This window comes from Megachile rotundata, chromosome 15, assembly GCF_050947335.1.
Source record: "Megachile rotundata isolate GNS110a chromosome 15, iyMegRotu1, whole genome shotgun sequence".
Classification (NCBI taxonomy): Eukaryota; Metazoa; Arthropoda; class Insecta; order Hymenoptera; family Megachilidae; genus Megachile; species Megachile rotundata.
In genome coordinates, this window is record NC_134997.1 from 8,638,385 (window position 1) to 8,655,494 (window position 17,110).

The 17,110-nt window shown below is 34.1% G+C and overlaps 1 protein-coding gene across 7 annotated transcripts in view; it reads right to left on the reverse strand.

Moving 5' to 3' along the window:
- LOC100882147 (nucleolar protein 4-like) overlaps positions 1-17,110 on the reverse strand; it is a 126,511-nt gene that overhangs the window by 32,135 nt on the left and 77,266 nt on the right. For 6 of the 7 annotated variants that reach the window (XM_012286154.2, XM_012286153.2, XM_012286157.2 and 3 more), the window contains one exon: positions 11,556-11,789. The exons of the other annotated variant lie outside the window; for it this stretch is intronic. In XM_012286154.2, the coding sequence (XP_012141544.1) occupies positions 11,556-11,789 (234 nt within the window). The remainder of the gene's footprint in view (positions 1-11,555; positions 11,790-17,110) is intronic. 7 annotated transcript variants of the gene reach the window in all.

Below are 17,110 nucleotides of genomic sequence, written 5' to 3' on the forward strand. Positions count from 1 at the left end.
GATGGAATTAACGAAACACCCTGTATATGAAAGGAAGTAGAATATCCATATACAGCAGCAAGTACCAGTGCAACGTAGGGTTAGGTGCAAACATGGACCATCTACTACAAACTTGAAAAAAGAAAAGAAAATTTGAGATGTGGTGACAGAATTTGTGAAACACCCTGCATGTGAAAGGGGACAGGTAACACATACCCACATGCCACATATGAGAGTATCGTAGGTATTAAGTGAATATGTGGACCATCCACAAAAACTTGTAGAAAGAAAATAAAATTTGAGACATGGTGACGTAGTTGGTGAAACGCCCTGTATATGAAAGGGGACAGGTAGCACATACCCATATGTAGCGTAGCCCATATGAGTGTAGCTTAAATTCTAGATAAAAATGTGGACCATCAACAAAAATTTGCCGAAAGAAAATAAAATTTGAGACATGGTGACGTAGTTGGCGGAACACCCTGTATATGAAAGGAAGCAGGTAGCGAATATACGTATGCAGCAGCAAGTACGAGTGCAGCGCAGGGTACGATACTAGGTGCGAGGGTTCCCGGCATCCGTTCGCCGGATGCCGGCATTGCAAAAGCAGCAGAGGGGCCGGGGAATAGCCGGTGAACCCGGCTAGGTTGGCTAGAAAGCCGGTTACCAATCCCAATCCCACCAGGCACCGTTCCTGAACTCGCGGCTGGTCTGAACCTGAAATCAGTCGCTGCCACCCCACCCGGCAGTTCGTCCTCCTCTCGTTCTTTCAACCGCTTCCCGCAAAAGGAAACTAATACCCGGCTGGCCCCGGCGCGGCGACTTCCTCTTTTTCTAGCCGTGCTACGTGCGTGGCCGTGCAACAAAATTCACGGACGAGCTGGCGCACGCCCACGGACGGCTACGGGGCACCAACCGCGCCGTGTTTTATCTCGCTGCGAGAGCGCCGCGGACGGCAAAACATCGACACCGATACGCGTCAATGTGAAATTTTCTCTTGGGGAGCTTTCAAATTTTTATACGCTTTGGTATTCGAAATTCGATCTAGTTCTTCACGGCTCTTTACATGATCTTAAAGAAAATGAACTAAGTTGCAATTTCTTTTTTAATATAAACAAATGTGAAGTAAAATTTTAATGTTAACAAATGGTTTGTTTCAATTATTTAATACAAGGCCGACTTTTAGAAATGAGTTAAAATGCACCATATATAAAAAAAATTTAGATGTGACAAATTTTAACCTAACCTCAAAGGGTTGAATTGTAACTTAGCTCTTAACCTAACCTCAAAGAGGTAAATTAAAACCTAACTCTTAACCTAACCCCAAGGAGATAAATTAAAACGTAACTCTTAACCTAACTTCAAAGAGTTAAATTATAATTTCAATGTATTGTGTTGAAAAGGAATACAATGTCGTACAATTATGTAAATACATATTGTATACAGATATAATTAATAATACATAACACGAACACGTGTTAATCGCAGTGGAACGTTGCATGTTCCAAACATACTAGCAAACGAGTAAAAAAATAAAAAATGTGTACTCTTGCGAAAAATTTGAGGAACGTAGATTCTCATCTTACAAGTTTTAATTTAATAAATCGAGAATAATTTAATTTAATATGTAGACTATGAGGATAGCGGTCAATGAGGTTAGGACGCCATTTTGTACAGAAAAGGCGCGAAATTTGAACTGTAGATAATGGTATGGCTTAATGGTTACAATAATTTTAATTCCATAAATCGAGAATAATTTAATTTAATATGGAGACAATAAGGATAGTGGTTAGTAAGGTTAGGACGCCATTTTTTAGCGAAAAGGCGCGAAATTTGAATTGTATAAAATGGTGTACCTTAATGGTCAGAATAATTTCGACTCTTTTTAATGTTTTACTGTTACACTTTGTTTCTATTATGAAAATCCACAAAACAAAGAAAATCTATAGCATTTATCGAGCTCTATACCAACATTCTAAGATGTTATAGATCGCACAGAAGCTCCATCATGCAAATATAGGTAAATTTGTCAGGTTATCCAGATTTATATCCGAAAATCGTATCACACCATCACAAGAAAACGAAAGTATCCTCAAGCTAATAACCATACGAGAAAATCGCTGAAGACACGATTCGCTTCGCAACAGGCGTCCGTTCGCGCCGCTTTCGTAAATGTCACCGTCCATTAAAGCGAAGATTCTTTATCGCATAGGCGAGCCTTGCTTCTGCCAGACAACATGAGATTCGGAATTTCGATACTCTGCCGATGGAAAATCATGAACAGGATAACTTTTCCAAGAAGAGGAGAAATCTTCGTGCAGAATTTATTCGTGAAAGGACGACGAGAAATTGGTATCGGATCTTTTGATCTTACGGAGTGTTGCAATTTTACACTTTCGAGGAAATTTATTACTAAGGATTCTTTTTTCTTGACACTGGTAATATTCTAATAATAAATCGACTTTTATCGTGTTCAACACGATGTCGAATTTAATGAATGGTGAATACTTGAATACTAATATGGTATTACATGGGTTAAGTATGTGTATACAAGACATTCAGTAGAAAACTGAGAAATATAATAAAACAATGTTGTGTATATGTGCAATTTTACAATTATATTTTTGCAATAATAATGACTAACTAATGTGTTAGTACTTGCTTAAATTAATTTCAATTTAATAAATCGAGAATAATTTAATCTAATATGTAGACAATAAGTATAGTGGTCAATGAGGTTAGAACGCCATTTTCTACAGAAAAGACACGAAATTTGAATTGTAGAAAATGTTTTGGTATAATGGTCAGAATTTTGGCTTTTAATTAAGCAATTCAGTATGTCTTAAATTGTCATATCGCCTATACTATCATATGTAATCATGGTGAGAAACTGTTTTTCAAGAATGAGTAAAATAAAACATCTAAATTCTCAGCTTCTCCAATTCCTAGCTTCTCAAACTCTAAAATTCGTAAATTCCTAGTTTCTCCAATTTTTAGCTTTTTAAACTCTAAAAATTCCAAATTTCTATTTCCTCAATATTCAAAACCTCCAAATTCCTATCTTGTCAAACTTTAAAAATCCAAAATTCTCAGTTTCTCCAATTCCTATCTCCCCAAGCTCTAAAACCCCTAAATTCCTATCTTAGCAAACTCTAAACCCCTCAAATTCCTAGCTTCTCCAATTCTTAACTTGTCAAATTCAAAAATCGCCAAATTTCTAGCGCCCAATTCCTAAAACCCCCAAACTCCTATATTGCCAAACTCTAAAAGTCCCAAATCCTCAGTTTCTCCAATTCCCATCTCCTCAATCTCTAAACTCCTCAAATTCCTAGTTTCTCCAATTCTTAGCTTGTCAAACCCTAAAAATTCCAAATTTCTATATTCTCAATCTCCAAAACCGCCAAATTCCTATCTTCCCGAACTCTAAAAATCCCAAATCCCCAGCTTCCTCAATTCCCATCTCCCCAATCTCTAAAATCTCCAAATTCCCATCTTCCCAAACTCTAAAACTCCCAAATTCCCATCATTCCAATTCCTAAAACCCCCAAATCCCTACCTACCCAAACTCTAAAACCCTCAACCTCCCAAACCGTCTAAATCTTCCTAAACTCACCCAAACATCAAAATTCAAATTTACAGCATACACCAATCTCAAAAATTGCAACGAAAGTACATATTACACATACATATGGCGAGCATACACAGCATGTATAGGCACCGCGAGAACACGATTCCTCGAGATAGAGGAAACTGAACAAAGGTCCCAGCGCACCGTATCAGAAATCTCTGCGAGGAGGAGCGCAGATTATTCCATCATCCGTGCAAATGTCAGTGACCATTAAGGGAGGGAGCGTGGTTCTTTTTTTTCCAGAAAGCTGAATTCCTGCTGGGAGATTCAAAAGTGCGATAGTAGTCTTGCTTGCGAAACGCGAGTTTGCTCGCCTCTACGTTTTCCCGCTGGACTTTTTTTCCAACGGGATCTCGTAACGCGAAATGGGGGTCCCTTATCGGAAAATCGATTTTGCGAAACGCTCGTGGGCGAACGGCCGCTGACCGGGAAGACAAAAGTGCTTCGTGACAAAGGATACGTGAGTTGTTATGTAAATTCATTGATGGAATGAAATTTCTACTCGGTGGCACTTTCGATTTATTTTGGGGAAGGGTGGGAATTTATGAAATTAAAAATATCTGGGAATATAATTAATAGCTTGCTTTTTATTTGTAACGTTAATTGTTTCTTAAATTTTTTTGACAGTTTCGAAATTGTACACATTCATACTAGTAATAGTAATAAAATACAATATCATAACACATAACAATATCTATTTAATTTAACTTGATAAAAGTTTTGCAGTCGTAATAACAGTAACCATTGACCGCCATTTTGCCCTCCATTTTGTCCAACGAATAACCTCAATAACAATCAATTCTCCAAGATCCAAGAAAATGAATCTTTCCACAGAAATGAAGAGATTCGTCGAAACGACCTTTCACAAACTGATAAAAGATAGAAACATGAAAATATCGCTTTTGTTATGTTAAATCAGCTTTGACCATCGCTGGACGGGCAACATCCACCATTTGCAATACGTGTTCTCTTTGGTAAACGTCGCCGTGGAAAGATTCTTTACCGTTAAGGCACAACTTGAGCATCTTAAGGAGTATATTAACTGATTAAAAATCGAGATACCAGCATGATGACGGGACGAAGATTTATTCGTTGTTTTCTTCGGGTTACCTGTGCGGCGTCGGAAGATGCCTTCTTGGAAGAATCCATTTGAGAAATATATTACTGTCTCACATATGTTTTATTGGACAGGAAGAGAGATTTATTTTTTTGGCTACTGTTTCATTGATTCATTCACTGCTGCTTGAAAGATTTATTGCCCATTGGTTTTGTTATTGATTTTAAGGTTACTGAGTATTCAAGTTTATTAATTTGATATGTTTGATATTTTTTAATTCATTAATTTTTATATTTGGAAATTTGATGGTGAATAAATATTTGATCAGATTTCGAAAATATACAAAAATGTAAACTTGAAAATTTTAGTACAAAAACATAGAGTTCGTGAATTTTCAAATGTAAGGATTTAAGGACTTAAAATTTGAATATTTCAAAATGTAGAAAGATAAAAATATAAAAATACAAAAATACAAAAATACAAAAATACAAAAATATAAAAATACAAAAATGTAAAGATATAAAATTTCAAATTTACAAATTTACTACAAAAATAAATAAATATAACAAACTGATTATAGGAGCTCTCCACTTATCTGTACAAAATTTATTTTGAAACAATCATTTACAACCCTCCATTAACACCCTACACTAAAATAGAAAAAACAGTACACCTGCAGTCTCTCAAAAAACTTAACAAATACGAGTACCAACAACACGTTATAAGCCACTTCGGTACTCGGTACAACGACTATCTTAATTAACAAACACTTTAATAGCCGTTGAAATGGAGGAAGAAAACGGAACACCAATAAAGTAACATGAAATACAGTCCACCATTTTCCCCAGCAATTTTTCCGAGGAGATCGTAAAGCGGAGGCCGTCGGTTTATCGCGAAATCGATTTGCGAAAGAGGACGGGGAGAATGAAGGACGAGGCAGAGGGGATATGCAACATCCTCACCAGACTGACGAAGGTGGGACGATCATTTCTGCTTTGGATGTACACTCGGATGCAATTCCTAAATTCTCGAGTTCCTCAATTTTTCGATTATCGAATTTTCGAATTTTTATATTTTTGAAATTTCGTTTCACGAAATGTTGAATTTTTGAATTCTTACATTCTTGATTTCTCGAATTTTTGAATATTTGGATTTTTGAATTATTGAATTCCTAAGTGTTTGAATTCTTGAATGGTTCAATTCTTGTATTCTTGAATGTTTGAATTCTTAAATTTTTGAATTTTTGAATTCCTGAATTCATGAATTCTTGAGTGTTTCAATTCTTGAATTTTAGAATTTTTGAATTATTGAAATCTTGAATTCTCAAATCTTTGAATTTCCAAATCATTCATTCATTTAATTCTTTAATCATTCAATCATGGAATTCTTGAATAGTTTGAATAGTTCAATAGTTGAATTCTTGAATTTTTGAGCTTCTGAATCAACTAATTTATGAATTTTTGAATTATTTATAAATTCCAAACTTCCCAAATTTCTTTATCTCCAACGCAAAATATTCTTACATCCCTAGATCGCAAAATTCCCTAAATACCCAATCCTTAGATCCCTAAATCCTCAGATTCACAAATCCCTACATCCCCAAATTCCTAGATCCCTAAATTCCTGCATCTCCAAAACCCTAGATCCCCAAATACCTACATCCCCAAATCTCTAAATACCTATAGATCCCTAAATCCTTAGATCCTCAAATCCCTAGATCCTCATATTCCTAGATACTCAAATCCCTAGATCTCCACATCCCTAAATCTCTAAATCTCTAGATCCTCAAATCCTTAGTCCCCTGAATCCTTATATCCCCAAATCCCCAAATCCCCAAATCCCTATATCCTCAAATCCCTATATCCCCAAATCCCTATATCCCCAAATCCCTATATCCCCAAATCCCTATATCCCCAAATCCCTATATCCCCAAATCCCAAAATCTCCAAATAACCATATCTCCACTTCTAAGTCTACAAATTCCTAAATCCCTAAATCCCCATATCCCTACATCCCAAAGTGCCAAGTTTGTCCCTAGAATTTTAGTCTCTAAGATTTAGTCCCTAAATCTGAAAATGCCATCCGTCCACTTGTTCATCCAAACGCTCGAATAACCAGTACTTCGTAAATATCAGCGAGCCAGAAATTTCTTTTCTCCCTGTCACCATATTTTCCCTAGAAAAGTCATATTTGCCGCTGACTGTACGAGTACCATCGCGTCTTCGCCGGCTGGTTCATTACGCAATGACCACGTCGGAGATGCAGAGGGCCGCTTCGAAACCAGTTTCAAATAGCTCGCCACTAAAGATACCTTGAAGAGGGGGCAGGGGGCAACGGTGAATTATCCTTCCGCAACTTTGCCTAACTGAACCGCTCTGAGGGCCCGCGAAAAAGGAAAGGGGAGTGCCGGCACCTTTCCACGGGACTTTCTTTCTAACGTGTTCACAATTCGGTATTTTGTTGTATCAAGTAAATACAAGAAATTACACTTTGACAAAGAAACTTCTTCCAGAGAGATGGAATAATACAGTTCATATGACCATGGACGATGACAAATTTTTAATTATCAAGGTTGAAATTAAATTCGATTTGAATTTCCCGCGCGTCTGGGAAGAGTTTAAAGGAACCATTTGCTGAACGTCAAAAGCGGCCATCTTGTATTGTGTTTAATTTGATGAAGCTTATAACTATTGACGTGTGATGAAGCTTATAATTATTATTATAACCGTTTATAATTATTATTATACCAAAAATTCATTAATATATGAATGCATTATTATTATAACAAAAATTATAACCTCGAAGTCAATGAATGTTTAAAAACATCCAATCAGTATAAATAAAATAGAAAAAGTATGGAGTCATCATCGTCAAAGGCTGCCATCTTGTATTCTCTTTAATTTTACTATCTGATGAAGCTTATAATTATTATAATAAACGTTCATAATTATTATTGTAACAAAAATTTATTAATATATTAATGCATTGTTATTATAACAAAAGTAACCTCAAATTCAACGAATATTTAAAAATATCCAGTCAGTATATTATTATATATAAAATGGAAAAAGTACGGAGTCATTCATAAATACCGAAAATGATTTATGAACAAAACGAATTCATAATATACTCAAAGTCCCGTATCAAATAATGTAGCAGAAGTCTATTTATAGCGTCACGATTAAGATCAAATATAAATCAACGTATTCGTGTGGAAAGGGAAAGGAATAGTTTGAATATCTGATTTGACAGTGAACTCGTGTATCTGAATCGATTAATTCCTGTGAGAAAACGAAATAAAGAATGCGACGTCGGATTTGATAAGATCTGTGTACATGTGTTCGTATATCTGATGACTTTAACGCCCGTAAAGCCTGCACGTTGGCGGCATGAATGAAAGATAAGAAATAATTGTTTGCTTATCTAAGTAAATATTTGAAATAGCTTATGTACTCGGTACATTAAACGGTGATTTAAGAAATGTGTGTTTGCTTTTGGATTACTTTCGTTTACACGTGGACTTCGAAGATTTGCTACATTTTTGTGTGGTTGTGTGAGTGGGACAATTTCTGGCTAACTCAAAATTTTTAGTTTTCCAATTCTCAAATTTATCTTTTTCAATATTAATGAGATTGAGATTCAAGAAGAATACCAACTACAAATTTCTAATTTTTTAAATTGTCAAATGTACCTTTGTCAATATTAATGACATTGAGACTCAAGACAAATATCAACTAAAAATTTTTAATTTTTCAAATTCTCAAATCTACATTTTTCAATATTAATGACTTTGAGACCCCAAAAAATAGCAACGCAAAATTTTTAATTTTCCAAATTTCCAAATCTCCCAATTTCAGCAATAAAATCCTTAGAACCCCAAAAAATACAAACCCACAATTTTACTTCAATATTTTACACATCCAAAAATACAAATTAACCCAAAAATATTCCCCAATTCCAATCTTGTAGATTGACAATCAACGTATCGCAGTCGACCATTGTTCTCCCCACCTCAAGAGTCTCAATCGAGTCACTAAGGTAACAATAAGCAACAGGCAATAATCCACAAAATCGAATGCACCCTCCGCACGATGTACAATCACGGTGCACAATAACGCTGGCCACGTGGGCGACGTATCGAACGAGCCCACGGTTAATTAGCGGCGTTAATCACGGTCGATCAACAACGGAGAACCGTGTCGTTGTCGTGGTCGTCGAAACGGCTCGGTTTCACGGGCCAAAGAAGGAGCAGTGAATTTCCTACGCAGCACGTCACAGCCTGACAATCCATTAGTCACGTCGAGCACGACGACAAAACTCGCACGAGCTAAATAGCCGGTACACCTTGGCCCCAGCGAAACCTGCAATTCACCATTGGTCGTCGGAGAAGGACGCGAAACTTGAGCATTTAAGTCTCCGCTGCGATTACGCCGCCATCGCGGCGGAATCCTTTTCAACTTGGGGTTTCGTCAGAGACCATACTCGGTGTCAAAGAGGTACATGAGGCGGTACCTTTCATCTGTCCCTTTAAATTCTATAGGGATATTTAGATTGAAGGAATTTCAAACTTTGATAAATTGAAATGGCAATTTTCTTTATATTTATGTGTTTACTATATTATTAATTTTGTGTCAAGCCTACATTATATGCTAGTTTAGTCAAAGGGTGCAAGAGACTCCATATTGCTTCTACAGACGCGGGAAATTCAAATCGAACGAATTTCAACTAATAATCTGAAATGTCAATTTTCTCTATATTTATTTGTTTATTATATTTTTAATTTTGCATCAAGTTATACGCCGGTTTAGTCAAGTGCGAGTCTCCATATTGCTTCTACAGCAGGAAATTCAAATCGAACGAATTTCAACCTCTAATAATAAATGCCAATTTTCTGTATGTCACTAATATTGCCTTCCAAAGTATTTGCATCAATTTTACAAGATTGAAAAGTTGGAAAGAAAGGAATATATTAAAATGATTACTCTACAAAATATATTTTAAGAATATATATCACGGAAACGATTATTACGAATAACTTATAAAGAAACGACGAACTATTTATTACAAGAAAATACGGACGAACGTGTTACAGGGAAATGACGAGATATTCATTACAAATACTGGCGAACGTGTTACAGGAAGGACAAAATATTTACTCGTATTTGTTACAAATTACAAATGAATAACAAAGTATTTCTTATAAGTTACAAATAAATGACATGAGTGTGCGGGTATGAAGCATTGTTTGTTGAACGCCATGCACACTGTGTACATTCTTCGGAATATGTTGAAATACCAGCTCGTATTTGGCATGGTAACTTAAATTGTTTGTATTATTCCGTCTCTCTTTAGATGTAATTTTTTGTCAGAGTGGCACCTCCTGTTATACTTACGCTTTGTCGATGTTATCTTTTTGCTTACTGTGCCGACGATAATTACGACCATAATCGGTGACAATGCGGTGTTTTCTGATTTCTGTTTATTTTAAGGAAATTCAATTGTAAATATTTCAAATTTGGATTTAGCAGTTTGGGAACTTGGAACCTTGAATTTTGAGATGAAAAGATTTTGGTTTATGCGAATGTCTGATTCTTGTGATTGTTATCTGGTAATTTGGAATTTTGCAAGTTTAAAATTTTAATTTATTCAGGAGAAGAGTTTCAAATTTGCAAATTATACAATTTTTAAGTTCACAAATTTACAAGTTTGGTCACTTGGATTTTTAGAACTTTGAAAACTACAAATACAAAATTCTCTATTTTTTAAATACTTAATTTTACAAATTTACGTTTAAAAATTGAGAAATTTAATAATTCAAAAATACAGAAATATTAAATTTTCAAATTCAGAAATTTAAGTGTACCACCAAATATAAAAATTAAAAATTCTCTTTAAGCAGTGAAATTTAACAATAAACGTAAATTCTACAAAATCATATTCATGCAGAATTCTCAAGAAATATTAAAAAATAAAACAACTTTAAAATCACTAATCAATAATATATTTTGTATAATAATATCAAAGATACCCTAAACTGAATAATGTACTCAACTCTCAAACACAATATACTTCAAATCAATTTGTAATAAATATTCAGAGTTCTCTGTTCAACTCGGACACCACCCAAATAACTAAATTACCAACAAAAAAATCCACAAAATAAACTAATAAAACTACCAGTACCAACACTATTACCAACAAACAGCACGCTAAATAAAAGAAAAAAATATCGACTTCCTTAACTCATGCTGGCCGCCATTAAACCACCCGTTGTTCACTTCACACGATCGTAATGGTGCGTTCACACTAAACTAATGCCAGTTCTCATCGTCCACAAAGTGTAAAAGAATTTCTAACACTGGGATGGAACGATCATTTGTTCGCTCACGAGGAGAAGTCTTTACGTTGGCTTCACCGATTTGCACCAAACTTTGCGAATCACTAGCTAACCATGGTCACAACACGTCCACAAAGTATCAAAGCACTACTCTTAAATATACACGAATGACTATAGTTTCATTAGAGTACAGGGTGTTTCATAATATCAAGCTTCTGTCGGGTTGAGGTTTGTCTGGGGTTCAGGAAGCTTGTCAGGTTCATAATTCTAAAAGGTTAGGTTAGTCAATGTGATCTTTCAGTTGTCACATTATGGCTAAAACTCTGAAATAGGGTCACGTTAGAACCTACAGTCGTCCACAAGTTCTGAAACGCCCTGTTATGGCATCTATTTTTTCCTCTACACTTGAGAGACGTTACTTTCAAACATGTTTGCATGGTCAAGTAATTCAGGTTTCATGCAAATGTATGAAACGAGACTTCATCCCACAGCGTGAACGCACCACTTGCAAAGAATACGGAGGACCCGATTTCGTCGATGAAATAAGGTGTTACCTGTAAGTGTGGAGTTGTTAATGGTGTTGTTTGCCGTGGATATGGCCGATTGGCTGGTGACAGGTGTGCCAACGGTGGTGGCCGTGGTTGTCGAGGAGTTATTTGGCGAGAGGGCCGCGTTGGCGGCCTGGGCCTGTACCTGGGCCTGGGCCTGAGCCTGAGCCTGCTGTTGAAGATTATAATTCCACGCGAGCAGCATCAGCTTCAGCTTATCCGCGTCTTTCATGAGCGCGCCTGCCGAAATTAAAAGTGCCAATTGGTCTCAGGGCATGATTAACACGATGTGAATGGTGCCGATAGAGGGGTGGTGAGGGACCCAATTTCGGTCCAGCGAAACGGACGGGGACGGGAGACTTTTTATGGTGCGATTTGTTATTAAGGGTAGAATGACGTTCAAAAAGATTATGGTGGTTGTAGTATTGAATGTAGTTGTGTATGAGTGTGTTAGTGTAGGGCAAGTATAATAGTGTTTATTGAGGACAGTTGTATCTATCAAGTATAGTAGTAACTGATAGGTGTAGGAGTGTTTATCAAGTATAGTAGTGTTTATTAAGGGTAGCGGTGTTCATTAAATGTGGTGGTGTACATTAAGTGTAGTAGTGTTTTTTCAAGTATAGCAGCATTCAACAAGTATAGTAGTGTTTATAAGTGTAATAGTGTTTATCAAGCGTAATAGTGTTTATTAGTACAGTAGTGTACATTAAGTGTAGTAGTGTTTTTTCAAGTACAGTAGCATTTATCAAGTATAGTAGTGTTTATCAAGTATAATAGTGTCTAAGTGCAGTAGTGTATATTAGATGTAATAGTGTTTATTAAGTGTAGTATTGTATATCAAGTGTAGTAGTGTTAATTAAGTATTAGCACTGTCTATCAAGTATAGTAGTGTCTGGTAAGTATAGTAACGTTTATTAAGTGTAGTAGTCTCTATTAAGTGTTGTAGTGTATAGTAAGAGTAATAGTTTTTATTTAATGTAGCATTGTATATTAAATGTAGTAGTGTTCATCAAGAATACTAGTGTCTAATAAGTGTAGTAGTGTATACATATTAAGAGTAATAGTATTCTTTTAGTGTAGTAGTATCTAATAAGTGTAGTAATGCTTATCAAGTATAGTAGTGTCTATTGAATGTAACAGTATACATTAGGTGTAGTAGTGTCTATTAAATGTAGTAGTGGATATTAAGTGTAATAGTGTTCATTTAGTGTAGTAATGTTTATCAGCTGTTGTATAATAAATGTAGTAGTGTATATTAAGTGTAATAGTGTGTAATAGGTGTAGTAATGTATATTAAGTATAATAGTGTCCAACAAATGTAGTAGTGTTTATTAAGTGAACTAGTGTCTATCAACTGATTATTGTGAAGTAGTGAAAGGGCGGATGAAGTGCCCAGTGAACGGCTCGCGGGTATCGCCCTCTACGTGCTAATATCAAATCTCATTGAAATTATAAAATTTTAATTGTGCAGATCCTCTGATTGTTACACTTGATTGCATTAAATACCACCAACTATTATACCAATATTTAAATTTTCATATTTTAACAAAAAATTGCAAATACGGTTAATTAAAAAATTAGGAAATCTGGATAATTAAGATTGTGGAGTTGGTAATTTATAAACATAGGAATCTTGGGTTTGAAAATTTTCAAATCATACAAAATTGAAAAGCTACCCTCCATAACGCGTCACTTGTACCCCGTGACCTTGCACCCTCACACAGTTGCCCTTAGTATCAACGATTTATGAGACAGAAAATGACAGTCGTACCGAAACTTGGACAAACTATGCGGAATGTTTCGTTCCCGATTCGTTTCTCAATCGATCGAAGTCCCGGTTCTCGAACGGTTCGACGCAACAGGTCAAACTATCGAAATTCGCCGGCATTCGACTAATTCTCGAGCTCAGTCGCGTGAAAATGCAGCTACGTTAACAGTTTCGTCACCGATCGCGCGTTTCCAGAATTTTCATTCGATCACATCAACAGGTAAGCTCGTTCGAATTCCGAACAAGGCTGATACCCGTACAAATAAAACGAGACGCGGACATTTCGTGCATTATGGTAACCTAACCTGTCTCCGCAAGGTCTCCGTAAATAAATACATTATACTATCCTAGTGACCGTGTACAGTATTTCGTTGTGAATAAAATGGCGATGGAACATCAATTCTTAAGATTTTATTAAAAATGTGTTGTTGAAGGTGAAACATTGTTTTGTGGTGTTTGAAAGTTTTTGAAAAAGTTAACGAATTTTAAGTGCAACGTTTGTGATACTCGTCCAAATAAAACAAGATGTGGACATTTTGTATAATATGGTAACATAACCTAATTCCGCAACACAATATTTGGTAAGTTTTGTCTTTGTAAATTGTGTGTTGTTTTATATGTGCAGATTTTCTGTTTCTTTTTTTTTCGTTATTGAATTTTGTAACGTTTGTGAAGTGCAGTTGGCTGAAGTGTTAAATGGACTGCAAATTTTAGTATGTATACAGAAGTGCAACTGGCGAGAAGGTAAATAATATGGATATTCAATATATTGTTCTAAGTAACAAATATATGTACTGATATGTTAAAATGTACTACATATATAACATATGAAAAATGATATTTTATTAAATAAACCAAAAGACAATAATAAAATAAATAAACAAAAGTATTACAAAACCAATTTACTGATGTACTCATGATATTAAAATATCTCTCAATTGTTAATTTAATTAGTTACTGAAAAAATGTTATACACATTTCATATTTTACGATAAATATTTATAAACATTTTTTTTTGTATTTGAACAACAGGTTCAAAATGAATACCACATTAATAAACAATGAACGAAATTTAATAAATATATAAAAATATAAAGTTAAATGTTAGAAAGTTGTATCAAAAATTTCCGGTACACCTTATATCAATCGTAGGCTCGTTTTCATGTCTCCAGGAATTTTTTACAGGAGGTATGGTTGTGTAACTTGCAACAAAAAAGAACGCTCTAGTCAACAAGCGCAAAAAACGAATGGAAAATCGAAATTACGTAATACATAGTAATGGAAAAGTATGTACGTTCCATAAGGAATTACAAATATTTTCATTACAAATAGAATAAAAAATATTTTAATCAACGGAGTAAGAAATCGTAGGTTAAAATTAGGTATAACATATAAGTGCACTGAGTCAAATTTCATTATAAAAATAATTTACTATCAACAAGAGTAATGGAAATTTATTTATATTTATATTCAAAATTGTTTAAAATTCAATTATTTATTAAAGAATTTAATTTTCTGTTACATTGATGTGTTATATTTTTAATATATAATATATGTTATATTAAATTGTTAATATATTACATATATTCAATTTTTAATATATAACATATGTTATGTTAAATTTTTGTTATATTACACATTTTACATTAAATTCTTAATATATTGCAAACATTTTAGTAAATTTAACAAATTTTAAAATACTATAAAAATACATACACAGATCAATGACAGAATATATTAAAAACTCTGTAAGCATTTCACTTCTGTGATCTTTATTTCAGATTTTAATTATTGTACCAAATACTTGTCAGCCATTACAGCTGACCACTATGGTAAACAAAATGGCGGTACCGATAGAATTATATGCTGAATTAATTATTACATTATTCCTCCCATAAGCAGGAAATTTAGACGTGTGTATCATAAATACAAAAAGTACTATAGAATCACAGAAGTGCGACAGGGAGTTTGTGGAGTGTCAATTAAAACATCATGCTCGATGAGTACAGCAGTCTATCTCGATCGTTCAATTATCGACCACATCACGTCTCGTATGAGTAAAGAATAAGCTTCACAAGTTCCACATGAAATTTTGTATATTTTCAAAAATTTGGACGCAGGCAAGCTCATTAAACGAATTAATGAGGTTTAATGAAGTAGACTAAATATTAGGGTTAAAATTTAATGAAGTACATGATATATGTTAATAAAAGTATAATAGAGTATAATAAAAATACTGTTTAAAATAGGTGTAATAAATACATGAATTAAATTAATTAAAGTATAATACAATATACAAATAAACAAATTAAGACAACAAAATATTTTTACATGTAATTATTATAAAGTAAATAGTATGCTATACTAATTACTGTACAGGGATAATACATAAAGTATAATAAAGTATATTAAAGTAATTAGAGTACAAACTATACTAATTAGGTTAGGTTAGGTTAGGTATAATAAAATAAACAAACACTAAGGTTTAACAAAGTATACATGTAGTAACTAAAATATAATGACATGTTCTAAATATACTAATTAAGGTATAATAATAAATACTAAATGATTAAATATGACAAAACACTATATTTTGTTATGACCTAACCATACAAAAATTATTATAATAAAATAAACTAAAAGCACTAAAGAATAAGAAATGCAATTTAAGTATAATAAAATATACTAAATTAAAATACAACTAAATATATCAAATATTTTGTTACTACCTAACCTAACCTAACCATACAAAAATTAGTATAATAAAATAAACTAGAGGCACTAAAGTATAACAAACACAAGTAAAGTATAATAAAGTATACTAAATTAGAGTACAACTAAATATATCAAATATAAAATATACAAAATAGTAATCAACCTAACCTAACCATACAGAAATTAGTATAAAAAAATAAACTATAAGCACTAAAGTATAACAAACACAAGTAAAGTATAATAAAGTATACTAAATTAAAGTACAACTAAATCTATCAAATATAAAATAAACCAAATAGTAATTAAGTTGCAGTGAAATAATTGCACCCACTTCATCAACACCGTCACCGTTACTCCTAACCTCAAAGCAAACAAAAGTGAAATGACAGCGTATGCAATCAATTCTAACACTCGCGTTATACTCTACTATTAACTCTATCAATGTAAACCAGTCTTAAAAGCCAGCAAAAAAAGTAATAGCAGTACGGAGACACGTTACTTGCACTATTCTCCTGTATCGCTTATTCAACGAATGTAAACTAGCCTTAACACCGGGTGCAAACACATCACGTCGATTGATATCGTGCAAGCTGTCGCGGAACGTGCGAAGAACAATTTCATTCGATCGAAATGCTGCGGGATCATCGACGAACAAGAGGAGGTCGTGCGTGCATCCTCGTCCGATTAATCGGTTGTTTCTCAGAACAGCGAGACAACGTCATCGTACAAGACGCGAGTGCATCTCGTTCTTTTATGTAAGAGGCCGCGGTAACGAGATTACGAGGTTGAAATGTCGGTGCATGCTAATAAATACGTCGCTCGTCCGTAACGCGAACGCCGATTGGCTACATTCTTTGGATGTCTTTTCGAACAGGTTACCATCCCTCTTCTTTTATTCAATGGTTTAATCTGCACCTAATTTTATATGTTTATTTTGAAAGTGGGCCAGGTAATATCTTATTACTGTTATTATTTATTATGACAAATTTTTATTATATTATTATTATGACAAATTATTATTAGGTAGCAACTAATAGTAAGTTACTACTATTTTTATTTATGAAATTTACAATACACT